Raw genomic sequence first — 20,488 nt, forward strand, 5'->3', positions numbered from 1 at the left:
AATACAATTTAAATGCTTATTGCGGGGGAAAAAGTGTGACATAGAAATGTAATCAAAATGTGAAGATATGCAAAATCTAGAAAAAGTCCGTCGTAAAGTAACATACCTGAAGTGTATGTTATACTCAATAGGTTGGACTGAAGGAAGTATTAAAAATAATTGGATGAGCAGTTCGAGTGAGTTGTATTTTCCCTTTTTAAATTTTCTATGTTGTGTAGCAGTTGTAAACTGCAGCATAATTCACCCGAGTGTTGTTATATTTTTTTCTGATCCGTCGGGATGAGTTATTCTAGCATATTTAGTATCGGAGATTGATTTTCGCTCCGCCGCTGCAAGTTGACGGGAGGAGTGTTGTACCTTTATCACGGGGCGGGGACCCCATATGGATCTAAAATTTGAGCATCGGGATAAAATATATGTGAAATTCCAGATGTGAGCTTTAATTCTGGGTGAGGTTTTAACATTTTAAACATTTATATTAGTTTAAAAGTTTTTTTTAAGAAAATCGAAATGGGATTCTACACTCCTGGCTTTCCTCCATATTTTCCCATTTTTGTTCGCATTTATATGCAGTCTTCATCGAGATATTCTTTCCGTCGCGGTTCCTGATGTGTCCATAATATGTAAAGTATATGGAGAAAATATCACAAACGGACTCCAAATACACAGTTTTCACAAAATTACCACCAAACGATGCTTAACGTGCAAACAAAGCCTCATTGAAAACATTTATTGAGAATTGACTCAGCTGGTCAAAATTCCAGTCGAGCTTCATATTTATATTCGTGTTTATTATCTACATATTTGTCAGACTGCACATCCACACAGTTGTACAGCATGTACCGGAATTAGCCTTCAAAACATGGAACACGAAAGTGAACGTCGAGTTTACCCGAGGTTATGTTTTATCTGATTTCTCCATCATAACTTAATCGATTTTTTCAAAACTAGACAATTTTGTGAAACGAAATATGTCCAGACGGTCTAGAAAACGACCATGCCATGCTATTTCACTATTTTATCCTTTAATTTATCTTAATATTGTATTCTTTATAGACCAGGGCAGCGTTTTACTAACGTACTTACGCATAAGATTTGCGTAAATTATAACTTACGTCTAATTTTTTACGTAAAAGTGTTTTACTAAAAATTTGCGTAAGTAAGAATTTCGTAAGTTTTTGCGTAAAGTTACGTTTAAAATTTGTTGACTTAAAACTAACATAAGTAAGACTGACATCATCTATGAATAATGGCAGAGAAGGAAAGCGAGAATTTTAGAAACGGATGTGATTGGTAATGTAATATATATTTTAATGGTGAAAGCGGCTCTGGAAAAGTAATGTCTAAGTAAGGAAAGGATAATGCGGCTTTATGGACTTTTTAAAAATTAAATTTAGTAAAATAATATACGAATGTGGAAGTCGTCCTATCAGCTTAAAGACGAAAGTCAAATCGGTTATTATGTGTTTTATATAATTTTACTTTCACGAGCTTTTGATGCTGATTAATTGAGAATTTTATAAATGACATAATAATTATAATATTAACTGAAACTCAGTTAATTTCATTTGTTCTATACTGTATCAAGTAAATGAAGACGGAATAGAAGAGTATCTCAAAATGATGATGAACTTCATATGTTCATTAAATTGTATGATTTGCAAATGTACATAAAATTATCTGTTGCACTAATTTTTTATGGCAAATATTCAGATAACATTACTTCACAAAAAAACTGCATTGATGACTAAAATCGTTAGTATCTTTTGTTTGCATGTGGCATTTTTGTGTCATCTTTTTACTCATGTTTTTTGCAAGTTTTAGTGTAAAATCGTTAAAAATCAAGGGGGTTAACTTGATAGTTATAAACTAGATAAATAAAATAAAGATAAATAAATAGAATAAAAATATTTTAAAGAATGTGGGTTACTTGAATAAGCTAAATATTTCATATAAAAATGAGAAAAAAAATCCAAATTACGGACATTACAGTTTTTTCACTTCTCAAAACAAACAAAAACCCTTTAAATATCTTCCATGATGAATCATAATTTATAGGATTTTCCTTTCTACCCTATAAATGCATTTATTTAAAAAATGCACTTAAAAATACGTATTGCCCAGCAACATTCCTGAGTATTCGTAGATGACTACGAAATACCAGTTTAGCCTTTTAAATAAATGTTTTGCGGTCATTAAATATAACCAAAACGACTCCTTAAAACCTTCTTTGAAGAGTTACGCACTTTTTTAACGTAAGTTTAAGAAAAAACTTACGAACGTTTTGTGAAACACACTTACGATTTACGTAAGTTTAAACGTAAGCGTAAAGTTACGAAAATACTTACGAAAAACTTACGCAATGTTAGTAAAACGCTGCCCAGGACTTTTAATAATAAGTACGCTTTGTATCCTATCATATTGAAACGTTTGCTTCTATTACAACCATATTATGAGTATATTTGAAAATAAAATGTCTCAGTATTAAAGGCTATATTGTCTATTTTTGATAAAAACAGCCGTCACAGATCTTGAAAAAACATCTTGTTTCTCCTTAATAATATAAATAGCGTACTTTATAACTATCCTTTTATTATCAAAAACTTTTCATAGACTACTCGCACTTTTTCATGGTTTTATTCATGAGCAATTGGTAATAAATCTTCTCGTTAATAGACGACTGTGGTCTCTTATTGCATTGTTCAAATAAATTATAATGTGCATCACGACTGTCTGTATATGATATGAAAAAAAGATCAAGCTCAAAGATTCTCGAATTCCGTACAGTCTGCTAGCATCTTTATATGATACTAAAATTTCTAATATAAGATTTTGTATTATTGAAAATGTTTGTAGTTTTTAAGTCAAATTCAAAATGGAAGACTTTTATTTAGAGTGTTTTGTAGCTACATGTAGTTAGCGACATGCAAATTTTACACAATACGGCATAAAAACGTGACAACTAAATTCTTGGTTAAGAACTTCACAAACTGTTCAATTGAACTTTCAGTCAAGACGTGTGTACATGTATATCTATATAGATATTATTTGTTGTTGTTTGTTTGTTTGTTTGTTTGTTTGTTTGTTTTTGTTTTGTTTGTTTTTTTGTTTTTTTTTGTTGTTTTTTGTCGAGCTTCGAGAACATCTTAACTTGTTTTGCACGCGATATTTAGCGCTAGATTGTGACGTCACAACTTTTTAAACGTCTGTACAGCGTTAATGACTGAATTAAAGATATTGGTGTTCGGATTTATTTTCTTAGTTAGACCATTTTCTATCATTCTAGATAGTTTTCAAAACAAAATTCAACAAAAAAGTTGTTTGTATTTATCAGATTTTTCAAACAAAATGGCGAAAGAAGTCCCTTCAAATAAATATGAGTTTTGACTCCGCCCACATTCATATTTATATTTCATATTTATTTTTAAAAAATATGAAATATATTTGACTGATATAGCACCATATTTCATAGGTAAAATTAAATAAACATATATATAACCAGAGTCGCAAAACGAGGACTTTATTACAAACAACTGTTTATATAGGGCATATAACCTACAAGAATTTTATAATTCAGCAAACTTCCGTTATTAGAGGCAAAGAAGAACTGACTTCAATAATTGTCATCTGTCGTTTATATGAGCGTCACGATTATCCTATGAAAAGTGAGTTACAAACATGAAGTATAACAAGATTGGCCTACCAAATTCCGTCTCGGGCAAATAAACAAATCTTTTACAATCTTTTCTAAATTATTCAAGACAAATTTGATAATTTTTAGACAAATAAAAGTTGATTTGTAACGCTTTTGAACATTATTAGTGACATCGTTTTATTTGACGATGGTGACGACGTCATTTAAAAATGGTTATAATCAGGAGTACAAATAGAGAGGTAGATTTATCTTAAATAAAATATTTATTGATGATAGCTTAGTGAAGTTCACAGATACGATCAAAACACTAGGCATAATGCTGAGGTCGAATCGTTCATTTCTGATGTCAGTGTGAAATTGCATTCAAAACTATTTAACAATGAAAATCCTTGGTGTTCACTAACGCTCGCTTTGTTTGTTTATTTAGTCGTTAAAATATTTCAAAAATTATCAGTAGACATTTTTAACGCTCAAGCTAAGTTATTTCCTTATTTCATCAATTTAAGGTACAAATGCGCACCTGAGTAGAACCACCAGCCTTCATAGATCTTGAAAAAAAAAACATCATGTATCTCCTTAATGATATAAATATTATACTTTATTACTATCCTTTTATTATCAAAAACTTTTCATAGACTACTCGCACTTTTTCATGGTTTTATTCATGCTCATTTGGTAATAAATATTCTCGTTAATAGAAGACAGTGGTCTCTTATTGCATTTTTAAAGTTAAATAAATTTAATGTGCTAGACTGTTTTAAATGATATAAAAAAAGTAAACCCTCGATTCTCGAATTCGTAAAATTTGTTTTATTGTCTAAAAAGTCTATATAAGTTTTTTATTAAATTGAAAATGTTTGGTTTTTTTGTCAAATTTAAAAAGGAAGTTTTTTTTAGTGTTTTTGTGTAATTTCGACATGAAATTTTTTCAGAACGGCATAAAAAGGGAAAATAATTTTGGTAAAAATTCACAAATATTAAATTTAACTTTCACAAGACGTTATATTATTTGTTGATTTTTTGCAAAAGGCACTATAATATGCTTTGCTTTGTAAAAATACTAAAATATGGTAAAATTTTTTGAATAAAAAAGTTCTTTTTAATGATTTTTTTTAAATTTAAAGGGTTTTTTAAAAAATGTTGTTTTTTATTTATTTTTTGTTTTTTTTGCCGAGTTCGGAAAAATTTAAAATTTTAATTGAAAATTTGAAATTTACGAAAAACCCAACATTAAAAAAAACACCCCAACCAATGCAAAACAAATTTAAATCATGTGGGATTTTTGCTTCCTGGGAAGGGAAAATTTAGGTAGCTTCCCTCACAATTAAATGAAAAGGGGTGAAAATTTTTTGGTAGTTAAAATTTCCCCTTCAAAAAGGGGAAAAAAATTAAAAATGGAAAAATTCTCATAAAAACTGGAAATGGAACTTTAGCGGGAAAATGATAAAAAGCGGCCTGTATAAATTTTTTGGGAGGAATTTTTCTTAATAATACCCAAATTTAATTTTTTAATTTTTTTAAAATTTACAAGAATCGTTTTGCATGTTGGTAAAAAAATTTTTTGGCTTATAAAAGAAATTTATAGGGAAAATTTGCATTCTTCTTTTCGAAAAATTTTGAATGTTTGGCTTTTTACATTAATAAAGTGGGGTTTTCTTTGTACATAATCTCTAAGCGAAAGAATTTAAGTATTCACAAAAATGGATTTTATAAAAGAAAAAAAAAATATCAAATGTATAATTAAATCTCTATTAAAATCCGTAATATTTTTTTTAATTTTATTAAATATGGTTTTAAAAGAAAATTTATAAATTTTGTAATGGGTAATGGTGCCTGAGCGATCTGGGGGATTAGAAAAAAAACCGTTATTTTTTGTCTATATTGCTTAAAGCATAAAAACAAAAAGGCCTTTTAAATTTTTTTGATAAAAAATAAATTGATTACCAATCAGATATTCTTTAAAAATTTTAGACGTCATTCAAGATCCAGTCACTAAAATTAAAATGTCAAGCTATGCAAAAAATATTCCAAAAAATAGAAAGGTTTTTTTTCTGTTATATAAACTTTTATAAAATTGTTTTTTCTTTGAAAGTGTATTTAAAAGCATTATTTTGCGTAATCAATTTATGTCTGGCATTTGAGTAATTAATTTACATTTCATATGGATTTAAATATAAGCAATTTCACTGATTCCCTGGCGAGTTTCAAATTCAATCTGAGGGTGCATTGATGTCAATCAAAATATATTAGATTTACCATAAAACAATTTCAAAGTGTCGATGTCATTTAAAAACCGGCGTTGTATTTCCTCTGTGAGTCTCGCCATGAATAGTTATATTATTTTAGTATGCATATAGTGAAATTTGATCAGTAAGAACAGAAAGGATGTTACACGAGTTCAAATATAAAAAGATAGTTTTCTTAATTTTTAAAACATATCTTAATATATATTTTTTTTTTTTGGTTTCTATGAAAGAAATTACAAAAGCACAATGTCAAGAGATGCCTCAATAACTTTAACATAAATTAAAAAGAATTGTTTTCCATAAGATGTTCAAGAAATGTTTTTGACAATTGCAGTTTTACATCAAATGTTTGGATTATATGTTTGTGAGAGAAAATTATACAAATTAATAAACACACAATCTAGGTTACCTCATTTCCTTCTGAAATGTGTTTTTGGCAGCTGTATCTATAGACTGCTTGGCAACAGACTCGACCAATCTTCCAGCACGCCTTTCCATATCCTGCAAACTCTTTCTATTTACTGGGGCAATGTTTAGGGTGGAGAGCATGTTGTTCACTTTCCGGAACCACCAATGCTATCTATCATGGCTAGATTTAAAGAGAAAAACTGGAATTAATTTTTTGTTTTTCATGTTATTTTTTTGTGGAAAATATTAAACCTTTAATAAACAGTTTTGATAGCTGTATATAAAATAAATACTAGCCTTGGACCCCACTGTATATCAATTTACTTACTGTTTACCAATAAATAAAAATAATAGCATACTAGGTGGTTTCTAATGAATGACTTGACCTAGTTATTAATGTTAATGTCTGTCAGTTCGATCTCTGACCGCAAAATCTTGAGATTTAAAAATTAAATGATACAATGAATAGAACAATATAAGGAGGTGGGACTATACTGGTACAGCAAATAATCTTTTTGACCAGATTGCTGATTTTGTTACTCATTTATTTATATATAAAACGTTTCCTAATCTAGGATGAAAAACCCAGAAGATACTGATAAAACTTACCGGGGACACCAAGGCTTGTATTTGCTGTGAAGCAAGGCAGCCTCACTTTCCAATCTATGTGTCCCTTGCCATATGGACAAAGTTCACATGTTCACAGTCCATGTTTGCTGTAAAAAAAAGCATCTACTGTAAAGAAACGTCCCGGATAACCCTTTCCTTAACTCCCAACAAGAGATATTTTGTTAAAGGCTTACTGGTCCTGCTGTCATTTCAACAGTATTGCTAATTTATTCTAAGAGAAATGCCCAGCTCACAACCGCCGCCAACCTCGTCCACCTTCTCTGGTCAACCATTATCCAGGCAAATTCACGTTTGTTCACTTTGTGTGCAACTTAGTTAAAACTCGAATGCTAATGAAGGAACGTTCTTCCGTATAATAATTATGATCATTAAAAGGTTTGATCGTGATCTTTTGCACTTGTTCTTCGTTAATTTCTTCACTGTGAACCGGCCCTTTTGTATCTCGCAACGCCATTTTGAAATGCCAGGATGTAACAGGCGTAGTTCCCGGTACTCTCGATTAAATTTTTAATTCCGATGCAGGGAACCATGTTCGGAATAACGGAAAAGTCCGATTTATAACGGAAAATGACGGTAAATGTCGAAATAACACGAATTAACCGGAAATGTATTACCCAGGTCTTACCTTAATATTTTTATGTGTAAAGTTCCACGTAATGCTTTAGGTGAACCAACACTGACTTTTCTCTACAATTTTGTAAAAGATGTACTTTTTCTATTTTAACTGTATGACTTCTATTTTAGTGTAAAAGTCTGATTAAAATTATAAAATGAATTGTTCATAGACAGTCAGAAATGGCACCTGAAGGTCGTCAAACTTCCCACAGGACGTGGTGGTTTAAATCAGAAGTGATATAACCACTGTTCATCATTTGTCTATGGACAACTAGGTTCCACAGGTAAAGTAGAAACCTTACCGTTTGACCAACCTAAAGGAGGAAACTGTATGTTTATAAAATAAAGTTTATTTAAAATATCTGCAGGGTTTTAATTTATTTCATTATTTCCAAATTTTTATTTTATTATTGTATATCTTATACAAATGATAAATTCTAAATACATAGATTTTAATAAATATTGTCTTAAAAAGGTGTCAAATTTTAAAAAATTATATATTTTTGAATTACCTCCCTTTAATTAAAATTTTCATTCCGTTTATCAAAAATGTAGTACATTAGTTTTGTACATATCTTTTGATAAGAATAAAGCTACATCATTTTTATTCATATAAAGGGCGCGTAAAAAATACAAAATTTCTCCGTGCTGTGTACGATATTAACATTTATACACAAACATGAAAAGAAAAACGGGCGAAGAAGAGTAAAATGGTTTTCTCACTTAAATTAAATCCATTTTACAAGGGTTTTCTTAGTTCACCGGTACTTAACGAATTTGAAACATGAAATAAAGAAACAAATGAATTTATGGTACAAAAATTGTCCAGAAACACTGTAACATATAGGTATTTTTCTGGCTGTATGAACACAAGGAAACAACAATATAATTCAATCATAGTCAATATTAATTGACCAAACATAGACCATATTCGGCACCATTTTGAAATCATCATTTAAAATTCGGCGGTAATGGTGTTGCATTTCAGTTTTTTTTCCAAGTTTCAGATAAAATTTCTACAATGGATATTAAAATATCCTTACTTTATACTCAAAAAATATTTTTTCAACAAACAAGAACATTTAGAAAATGAAAAATGATGATTGGTTTCAGACGTATGCACAAAGCTTAAAATGGACTATTGTTTTCTTTTTGGAAGAAAATTTGTAAAAAAATGTTTGCTCTGTTTTACGTAAAAAAAATTCTAAAAAAATTTAAAAATATTTTGCACCAGAAAACCTTTGTTGTTTTTAGTTGTATGAATAATATTAATGTTAATTCTGACCATTTTTTTCACTGGTCAATTTGAAAATTTGCCCATTAAACAGTGAAATAATGATGACGCGAAATTAGTGATGTTTGAAGTATACATGTAATCAATCATTAGCACATTCAACGCTAGTTGTTAAGCACACGACATAGTTTTATAATTGATTTACAGTCTTAAGTATTGACAGAATGTATATACGTCACTTTCTGATTCGTTTGACCAGACTGTTCTATCCGAAAAAAGACATGTAAAGCCTCTAAACTGACATGTTTCATCAATAACAAGATATCTGTTCATGGTATTGCACAGAATACGTTATCTTTCAATATACATATATAGACAATGTAATGATTAAACTATCAGGTAAACTATGATATATTTTAGAATTTTAGTTCAATATATTAACATTAACTGCTATATTAACATAAAATGCCTTCCTAATTATATCTTTTGTTGAATTTTAAAAGTCACGCTGACATTTAAAAGGTAATTTGGCGAATTTCCAGCTTTAATAGTTGGGGAGGATCTTATGACCAGATGCCCAATCATGCATCAATTACAGGTACAAAAATGCACCTGATGAGTAAAACCACCAACCTTCTATTAGCTACCTGGATAGGTTCCTCGCACGAAAGAATCAAATATCCTTGATGGGATTCGAGCAGGGAAGATATTTTACCTCGGCGACCTTTATATGCACTCGACAACGGAGGTATCGGTTCGTGAATATGTAACACCACGACTTGTAATATAACACATTACTTGATAAAATGATAACAAACATTGATATAATTTTTTTTCTTATATCTTCTTATTTAAATTAATATGTATATGAACAATGATTTATTTGATAATTTCATGATTTTATAATAGCAATCTCCAGATCCCGAAAAAACAACATGCAGCAGATGGTCATAAAAATTGTTCAGAAACGTTTAGATAAATATTAATGTAAATAACAAATAAACATTTTGGTTTGAATATAAGCGGTAACTTGTTTCACTTCTTCAATAAAGTGATATCATAGGTATTTAATATTATTATTATTATTATTATTATTATTATTATTATTATTATTATTATTATTATTATTAAATAACTACCATTAGACTATCTTGAGATAGCTGTCAAAGGGAAACAAATTCTTACAAGTAGTGCATTTTTAAAGTAGAAGATTTGTTTCCCTTGAAAATAAAGACCTATAGAGGCTATTCACGGGGAAATCGTGTGTACCTTTTATTTATCTAAATTGACGACCACAATTAACTTTAATATTGAAAAAACACATTTGTATACCTTTTTCATAACAACCCAGATGTCGTGACATCAGCTTGAGATGGTTCTAACATATTGAGAAGTTAATTCTAGAAAGATTCAATTACAATTCAATCTCAGATCAGATTTATTTTATATTTAGTATCGGCCATTCACCTACGAGTATGTTTGCCTGCGGTTTTATAGGTATTAAAAGTATTATGCTATTATTTTTTATAATTTTGCCACTTTCAGGTTACAGTTTTACAAATTGCATTGATGCAATCGTCACAAAGGTCACGTACCGAGTGTGTCTTTTCTTGAGAATGTTATAGGCGTCCGAAGTGAAAATGCTGTCGTTGTAGGCAGAAATAAATTTTTTATAATGATGGAAAATGCTCTGAAACTTGTTAACATTCTGACAGAAAACTAAGCTCACTCTTTTATTCGTACTATACCTTTATCCACAATTTAGGCTTTTAGCTATCATTTGTAAAAATTGTTCTGATGACAGAAAAAAAAAATGTTAATGTCAAAGGTGCATCGAAAAATTTGTTTACTGACACGCAGTTACGGGACGAAACATGTGCATGTAAATAATCTATTATGTCACTCACTTAGATCAAAAGCAATTGTTTACAAAAAGACTATTGTAAACAACACTGCAACTTAACACCGCTGAAACCCAAATGATTTAGCATAGAGACACATGTTTGCCAGACTGCACATCCACACTGTTGTACAGCGTTCACCGGAAATAGCCCATCAAAACATCGAAAACGAAAGTAAAAAAGTGTACGTCGAGTTCACCCAAGGTTATGTTTCAACTGAATTCCTCATCATAACTTAATCGATTTTTCAAAAGTAAACAAGTTTTTGTGAAAATGAATATGTCTGGTTTTAAAGCAGTATTTTTGCTTTTTCTGCAAATTAAATACCTTTTTGTTAAATTGGCGAAAAAATTGTAGCGTATTTGTTGACATTTGCGAACGATGTTGATAATTATTACTAAGTCAAACCCAAAACGAATTTTCTGTATCAAAATTCGTCTTTAATACAAAATATAGACTTCCCTCTACTTGTATTTTAGTGGTCACTCATCAACTCGAGCTGCTTTTAGCAAACGTTGTGAAAAACAGTCTTGCATTGTATACAGAGTCTAGCATGGTTTTGGATGGATGGAAAACGGGTGTATTAGGTAAACGAATGCTATTTTCTGCAAAAATAAACTTAAGTACGAGCATGCACGTACGCTGAAGAAGGACTAACGATCGATGTCGGGAGCAGGGTTCGTAAATTAAGTGAAACATTTTAATATTTTTCAAGGATAAAATAATGTTAAATAAGAAACACTAAATTTGTATACGTCCAAAAAAGGACGATGCCACGCGAAAATCTCACGGACATATTGATTGGTTTAGAGCTTTGGACTTTTTAATATGTAAGGATGACCCTACAAACTTTTAAAAAAATCGAATTTGGAAAAGAATCGGACCAGTGGTGTTTAAAAAGTTGGCTCGAGAAAATGGTGTTTTTTATGATCACACAAAGAACAAATTGACTGTTTAGAAAATGACAATCACGCGGAAATCTCACGGACATATTGATTGGATTAGGGCTTTGGACTTTATAATGTGCAAGGAAGACCCTCCAAACTTTTACAAAATTGAATTTGGAAAGGAATCGGAAATGTAATGTTTATTAGGTTATCAGATTACCTTTTGTTCAATTCAAAGAACGTATCTTTAAGCATTTGACAGTGTGTTCTTTAACAAATTAGTTAAAACATGTGACAGATGAAAGAAAATAACCATTTGTTCATGTTTTACATGATGAAAGTAAAATACACATGCATCTAGATAAATCGCTAGGCATCAAAAGGTTGAGATACGCTTAACTATTACATCAAAATAATGCTGATTTCAAATTGATTTCAGAAAGCTGTAAAAGCAAATCCATTGTAGCATTAAACGAAGAGATATTTAACTTTAAGGTTGCTGCCATAGAGTTAAGTAGTAAGGTTTTAAATGGATGGTAAATGATACGTTTTGGAAAACATTGCTTGCATAATTGTAAAGATTCATTTTTAAATGCACATTTTGCCTTAGAAAACGAATATTTTGTTTCCTTTTTTGCAGGCCTTTAACAGGGGTATCTGACCACGATATTACAAATGCGTCGGACAGGGTTTCCGAATGTACTGACACTTAAGCATGAATGTTTGAACATTTTCTATGTTTTGGGATGACAAAAATCTAGTTTTTAACTAAATAATATTATGATCAGACAAATATAAAAAATGTTATGAATGAGATATTGATTTCGTTTTCTTTTAGTTTGTTATTTTATCGCAAATGCATTATTATGATTTATTTATTTATTTATTTATTTATTTATTTATTTATTTATTTATTTATTTATCTATTTATTTATTTATTTATTTATTTATTTATTTACAAGCGTATGAATATGCATACAATTCCTTTAACATATTAAGTTATTTTGATTAAAATTATTTCATGAATTCTATGTATAACTTAACCACATATATGAGATTTGTGTTGAAATATTAACAATAGTTTTTATCCATTGTTTTATAAAAAAAACATTTGCATCTTAAACTTATTTTTACAATATTTTGTTTACTTTCTCTGTATGAAAAATCCTTGACATAAATTTGCTTTTTATATATTACCTATATATTTTTTTCGAAAATGCTTTCCGAAATTCACACTTAGTTTTTCTATTTTGCGCAGTTTAAAGAAAAACGTAATCATTATACAACAAGACGGCAATTTATGACGGACCTATGACAGGAGTATCGGAGGACGATATTTGTCATGCATCGAAAAGATTGACGAAAGTACTGAAACTGTATTGTCATACTTGTTTTCCTTTCTCTTGGACTATTTGCATTTCTTAACTAAGTATTTATTCTTGAGCATCTACATGAAAATGCTGGAAAACAATGACATCAATACGTTTTCATATATAGCAATTCCAACGTTCAATTTTATATTATTTAATCAGTACATGTATACTTTTCTAATTCATTTCCATCTTCTTTAAAATGAATGTTTCACGCATGATTTGTGAGGATAAATTTATGTATCAAACAAGGTCTTCTTTTGCATCTCTTTTTTTTTAAAAGCCAATCAAACCTTGAAAATAATATAACATTTATTACCCAAAACACTTTCTATTTTTGGTGTAGTTATATATAATGGAAGATAAAATACCAGTTTGTTTATTTATGGTTACTTAAAGACAAGTTCTTTCACATTCAGTGCTACTTTCTTCAGGTGATACTCGACAAACATGGTCTTATCCATTATTTAATAGAAGACAAAAGTCTATAGCTTTCTTATATTAAGGATGTGTTATCATAAAAATATACCTAACGATAGACATAATCGTAGCAGTTAAATTAAGAATGATTAGAATAGGCTTACGGTGCAACTATTTTTATGTAAGTTTTCTTTAGGTTTTTATAGCTTTTGTTTCTTTTTTATTCTTTTCGTTCGGTTTAACCTATTTTGGCCATGCCGATTGTCATGCTATTATAGTATCATCCCTTTTATATGTTCGACTTAAGTTTGTATGCTGTAATTGGTTATGTATATGTCAATATTGTTCTTTATTTCTATAATGCGTTGTATTAAACGCCTAAATTATAGATGTTATAAATGTGGGTGACAAAAATGTAAATATATTTATATGCTGAATAAGTATTAATTTGAAGATGCTGTTTGAAAAGATACTGAATAAAGACTGTAGATCGTATATTAAATGATGAAATAAAAAGGGTGTTCCTTATCAGTTAATGCAAAGAGTAGGCAGAAAAAAGTGCTTTACGGTATTTGACGTGAAAGTTCTTTACTAGATAAACGTGCATTAAATTTCATAAATGATGTATGACTTTGTCAAGCAAAATACTTAAAGTAAAAAGATTCATTTTTATAATTGTTGATTTTTATGATAGAAGAAGTGACACAAACCTTTTACATTTAGCACATGAATTGAATGTTCTTGTAAATTGTTCCTATGGTTACAAAAATCTCACCGCTAGTGATGTAAACATTTTCTGTCACATTTTCAAAGAAATAATTATGCGGTATCCACTGTAGCACTTCCATAAAAACTAACTGGCTAAGGATAACATTTTTCCATCTCACTCACGAACTGAAATTGTGTGCTAGTTTAAATTTACATCCTTTTCCTTTTTTAGAAAATAGGACTATACTTAAAACGTATTTTAGTGTTAAAGCTGCATGCCTCCAGGTGCGCAAGCTTTATTAATTTTTATTTATTTATTTTTTAAACTTGAGAAAAAATGTAAAAGTTAAGAGATTAACAAGATATGTTAAGTGCTACTGATGACTGATTTTTGCAGTATTTATCACAATATTGCTTCTGCGTGGGCTATTTTTCAAATTTTGGTGTCACGCTGCTAAAATGATTTTGACAATCTTTGGCTTAGTCCTACTGTCATTTAGTGTTTATCTTAATACGCAGTATTATTGATTGCCTGTCTGATATCCTTGTATATTGCTATTTAAATATTACCTTATCACAAATCTACGTATTGAATAGGTTTCTGTGTAGACAAATACTGCGAATTTGTTTAAACATCAAGCAAGATGGTTGAGCATTGTGGGCTTTTCATTAGAGCATCCGACCACGATATAAGAAATGGTTCGGACAGAACATACTGACACGGTGTACATGTTAGCATAAAGGTCGGGGAAAATTGTCTCATTTGGGATGGAAAAGATCTAGTTTTTAAGCTAAATAATATAATAATGGTGTGCAGACTAGATGTAAAAGTGTTATGCATGTATTATTTATTTCGTTTTCTTTTTGTTTGTTTATTGCAATTGCATTATTATGTTATATTATGATATAGATTTTATTACAGAATACATGTGGGCATCATACCTATGAGCACACGCGCACACAAACACACGCACACACACACACACACACACGCACACACACACACACACATTCATACATACATATATAATTCAACATTTCATCTTGATTCAAACATTAATAATCTTCTTATAATATTTTCATTTTGAGATGTTAACAATTCAATAAATTTTGGTATATTTGGTCTTTTCCAAAAATATTTATTTATAAGCTATTTTCTCAAAACATATAATAATGCATGAAATTCATCTTCTAATTTTGAGCAAATATTACATTGTCTTCCATTATAAGGAATTGCTTCACGTTTATGCCATCTACCAGTTTCTACTTTTACATGTAATCTAATATTTATGTGAAAAAGACATGAAACGTGATAAAGACTCCCTAAACTTTTCAATATTAACCATTAACAGATATGATTTAAAACCAAAATCACAAAATAATATACAACTTCTTACTCTTGACGAATCTCATAGTTTTGTATACTTATTTTGTATAAATGTCTCTGTTAATCTTTGTTTTACCACAGTGACTGCTAAAATATATTTACATCTCCAACACACTGATTAATCTATACTTAATTGTAACAATAACATAACAGACTTAGCCCAGGTCATTGAATTTGGTTTAAGTTCTAAATATCTACACATAAATAAGATCATACACAACTTTAATGGATGTGTGCTGCTTGAATGAACAACTTTTAACCAGTATTCTATAACGTTAATAGCTCTCATTGTTTTTTAAAGATGTCCTTCCTAGTTCACCATAGATAAAATCGCTTTGTGTTTGTCTTTTTATTCCTAACAACTTCTTACAATACTTTACATGTATGTTTTCTAACACCTGACTATCAAGTTATCCCTATACCTGTGATCCATAGTTTTTATCCATCGTTTTATACATCTTAAAGTTGTATATGAGCGTATAAGGCATCATAAATAAGCACCAAACCGATGTCAGAGACAAAAAGCTGAGTCGGTAAGTTAAAAAAAACAACGTCATGACTTAACAACATCTTATACGAGATTTACAGCTAACCGTTAGTTAGACACGACATAATGATACATTTACATAACTGCAAAATTTAATGCATTTTCTTTGAGCAAAATAATTCTAGTCAATTAATGCTAACTAGTGAAAAAAATGAGTATTAACCCTGAGATAAAATAGTTATCACAGTATATCACTCAATCTGTGATTTTAAATGTGCAGTTACTACATGTACATATAAACCATTCCTTTGAAACTAAGTACCGTATTTAAAGCGGAAAAAAACGTAAAATTAAAAATAATTACATGAACTGTTATTAGAATTAAAAGCTAAAATGAAGAAATAAGATTCGTCCAATGTAAATCATTTGTTTGTTTTTTTTTTTTTTTTTTTTTTTTTTTTTTTTTTTTTTTTTTTTTCTGTTTTGTACTATTGATTATTATTATCTGTTGCCACTGAAGTGTATGAAATGTTGAATTTGGTATTGAATGACTTTTTTAAAACAAAAACTTCCTGTTGTACCTTTTGATGTCGTATGAAAGGTGCATGATCTATATTTGCTATTTATATATACCTTATCTACAGATAAGTTTTTTCTATCTGTTTTCCGAAAATGCACACTTTACTATCATATATTGCGCAGTTTTATAAAACTTAATCATTACACAACACGATGGCAATGCAGTACGGACCTATGGCAGGTGTATCGGAGGACGATATAAGATATGCATCGGCAAGGATTGCCGGAAGTACTGAAGCGGTATTATCATACTTAATTCACTTTCTCTTTGTTTATAAGCATTTTTAACTGAGTCATTTTTCATGAGTATGTAGATGGCAATGCTTGAAAACAACCATATATCGATATATTTTCATAGATAGTAATTCCAATGCTTGGTATTTTTATTATTTACTTTTACAGTTAACTTTACTAAGTTATGTAAACTACTTGTATAAGTATTGCTTAAAATTGTAAACAACACTGCTTATCAATGTTTATTCTGGTCTATCGGGATTATTGATTCCAACACTTTTGAGTGTTGAAATGAAAAATGACTACCGCTCAAGCCGGAACTAGCTATGATGCACCTTTTCATAACCCTCATGAACATATTTAATAAAACCGAATCCGCAATTTTCATATAATTTTGTTGTGATTAATGCTTACAAGGGACCACAATTATCCAGATTTTTATATAATTTAAGGAGAGCTATGAGGGCGCTAGTATGCTTGGATCAGCACTGAATCAATGGCAAAGACCAATTACCGAGTATGGCTGTGATCCACAGTGGGTTGTAAATCTGAAAGCGTCGCCGTATATTGGTAAAGTGTTTATTTCAAATTACTTGTAACACTGCTCTTTGAAAAAATAGTTAAGAAGAATGTCACATGTTCTACGTCCCTTGGTTTTTTCTTTGTTTACAATATCATATTAGATAACATGTTTCTAGTTATGAAAGACATTTGGTATAATTCTTCTGAGTCCTTAACAATGAAATATAAGAACTAAGGTCGACAAGGCGAAATCTCTGAACCAAGTCTCAAACAAAATCCAGCAACTCAGGTCTAGTAAGATATCAACAAGATACCTAAAACAGGAAAGGTCAAATGGGCAAAGCAATGGGTGTGTATATGATAAATAACCAATTTTGGTAAATTACTAAAACAAATGAATGAGAGCGTAAAAGTAATTGATTATCATTATCTGTTGCCATTGACACAACAACTTAGGCAGCAATATTATTCGAAATGAAGCTCATAGTTTCATTATTATCATTACCATCATCGTTTTCTTCCAGGCGAAATAGACTTCGGAAGGAAAGAATGGGCACGTTCTCGTGATGCCGTCGATGGTGTCATGGATTTGCTGTTGAAGGAGTTGCGAGTAAAAGCTTCAACCGACTACGAACATCTACGTTTTGATTCCTACATTCGTCAAGGCAGTTCAAGAGATGGCCTGAAAGTAATTAAACCTGATGAATTTGATACTGTTCTAGAGTTTCAGATCGAGGGATTACAACTTTCAGAGCAGCCCATTTACAAAAGTGGAAAATGTATCCCTGGTTTTTGTTACCTCAAGGTAGACGCAAGCAGTCAATATCTACAGGGTCGATTTCCAAAGCTTTGGCGTGAGAGGGTTTTTGAAAGAAAGAGATGGCACCGTTTATTTTAGTTCTCGGATGATTCATCAAGGTGTATTTGAATCATTAATTGACAAATCTTGCCGCGCTATTGAAGAGAAAATACAAGCGATGCAACGCTCCAGAAAATGGAATTTTCATATTACCAGAAAAATGAATCCTCCCGCTGTGAACGTAAAGATACATCTTGACGACGACGCAAACGATTTGTTCATGAGGCAAGGCCAAATCAGAAACCGTTCTGACATCGTTCGAGAAATTGATTTAGACATCGTTCCCGCTTTACGTTTAAGGGTCGACAGTGATACAAAATATAATGGTCGTTCTGTTAACGCGGTGATACACGCTGTCTGCAAGTGGAAAGAGGAAGACGCGGCAAAATCGTTAGAGTTTGCAGATCAGATGTTAGTATGGCATATCAATTCAGCTGGCTATGAAAGATATACCTTAGATATTGCGAGAACTGATCAAAAACAGAAATATATACTCACTGCTCTACGCATATTGAAGACCTACTTTACCAAAACGGAGACAATTGCACACAATGAAAACAGACCTCCGCCTCCTATTGTCACAGTGCTGAAATCCTACCACCTCAAGCAGATAGCATTATATCTGATTCTATATACTTGTCATCTATACCCGAATACAAGAGTTGATGATGTGCAACGAGCATTGGTTCTCTTAGTAAATCTGTTACATACAAGTTTGATTAAAAAGCATTTGCCACATTTCTTTTATTCCAATTCCCAAATTGGCCTTATGTTCAACAACTACCCTTCAAACAGTGATGCTCATCGTTTTGATCTGTACCGAAAAATGTCCACTGAATCACTGAATCAAGCTGAGCACTCCTATAGAAATGATCTTCTCAGAGATCTTGGGTTCGTTATGGGCGTTGGGGACATTGAAACCTTAATATTTAGGTTGAAATTTGACAGTGAAATTGGCAATGGCGCCTACTTTTGACTTTTGTCAAAATGTACAAGCAAATTATGTTAAAGTACGACATTTTTAAAGAAGAACACTTTCTCGTATATTTCGACGGTGACATTATGTTTTTTTGCATTAAGCATTTACATATATTCTCTATAAATTTTAAGGATTTTAAGTGATATATATCGAAAATGTAAAGTAACAAACAAAACGGATAAAAATAGCCGGTGGCTAATGTTAAAAGGATTTTCATTAATTTTTTTTTTAAAAGAACAATGTACTCTCTTTCCAAATACCATAAAGTTATTTTCTTTTGCTTTTTTGTGATGATGTGTTGTGCATTCATTCTTTTTCTGTTTTTATTTATAAATCTAATACATGAATCAAAAAATGAACATGTTTTCACATTTGCAACTGTGAAGAAAGAACATACGTATTTGTTCCATGATTGATAAAAAAATGAAAAGATTATGTTTTTTTGCAACACATCGGATCATACAGGTGCTATATACAATTTTCAGTCAACAAATGCCGTTGTAATAATTTTGAAACTTTGGTAAATATCACTGTAAACCTTGTATATGATTATTTTATCTTCTTGAAATAAAATTCATATGACCTTGAAAATCTTTTGCCTTGTTTACATAACAAATGTCGGGTACAATAATCAATTCTGATGATATACGTAGAATTTTATCAAGTTTATTTGTTTGACCTAAATCAAGACCACCATGAAAAACGAATTTAAATCCTGTTGAAGCAAGAAAGATACCAGTTAAAATATATAGGCTCTCGAGAAGGTGCAGTGCAAGTACTGTAGTCGCCTGCATGGTGTAAATGATATTGTATTGTTTTCGAATGCATGCTACAGTCCTTTCGACATTCAACTGTGTAAATGTATTTATACCTTATATATTGCAGCGATTGATCGAACAGGTATATAGACCTTAAGTTTATTGATTACGTCTTAAGTTTTGGTAATTTGATACCACTCAAGCCAGTGCAAGGGGTGTGTGGGATATTGCAATTTTTTAATAATTTCTCATGTACAAACTCAATCAAAACGTGTCTGCAGTTTTCATATATTTTTATTGTCTTTTATGCTTCCAACGGAACACCATTTTTCCAGATTCTTATACAGAATTCACTTAAGTTTGATTGTGCAAAGGCTATAAGCTTATAAACACACTGTCTCGGAGCCGTTACTAGACCAATCCACTGCTGAGAAATATGTGTAAAGTTTTGATGCTCAATGAAACAACGGCTTGACATTGCGCTGCCAGTAATACTTAGATTACTGCTCTGACGCGCCGACCTATCTGCAATTTTAAAATGTTTAATTCGCTTTATGTTTTGAAGAATTATATTTGTCAACTAGAAAATGGCACACTACCCGATGCAAT

The 20,488-nt window shown here is 30.5% G+C and overlaps 1 protein-coding gene across 4 annotated transcripts in view; it reads left to right on the plus strand.

The window, feature by feature from the left end:
- Positions 1–20,488, plus strand: part of LOC132741780 (uncharacterized) — a 95,362-nt gene that overhangs the window by 38,608 nt on the left and 36,266 nt on the right. For 2 of the 4 annotated variants that reach the window (XM_060730039.1, XM_060730044.1), the window contains exon 2: positions 17,214–17,331. The exons of 1 other annotated variant lie outside the window; for it this stretch is intronic. In XM_060730039.1, the coding sequence (XP_060586022.1) occupies positions 17,214–17,331 (118 nt within the window). Of the gene's footprint in view, positions 1–16,631; positions 16,768–17,213; positions 17,332–20,488 lie in introns of those variants that run through there. One more of the 4 variants, XM_060730043.1, reaches the window with a different exon arrangement.

Source organism: Ruditapes philippinarum, unplaced genomic scaffold, assembly GCF_026571515.1.
Source record: "Ruditapes philippinarum isolate M1 unplaced genomic scaffold, ASM2657151v2 ctg267_1_1_1_1, whole genome shotgun sequence".
In the NCBI taxonomy this organism is placed as follows: Eukaryota; Metazoa; Mollusca; class Bivalvia; order Venerida; family Veneridae; genus Ruditapes; species Ruditapes philippinarum.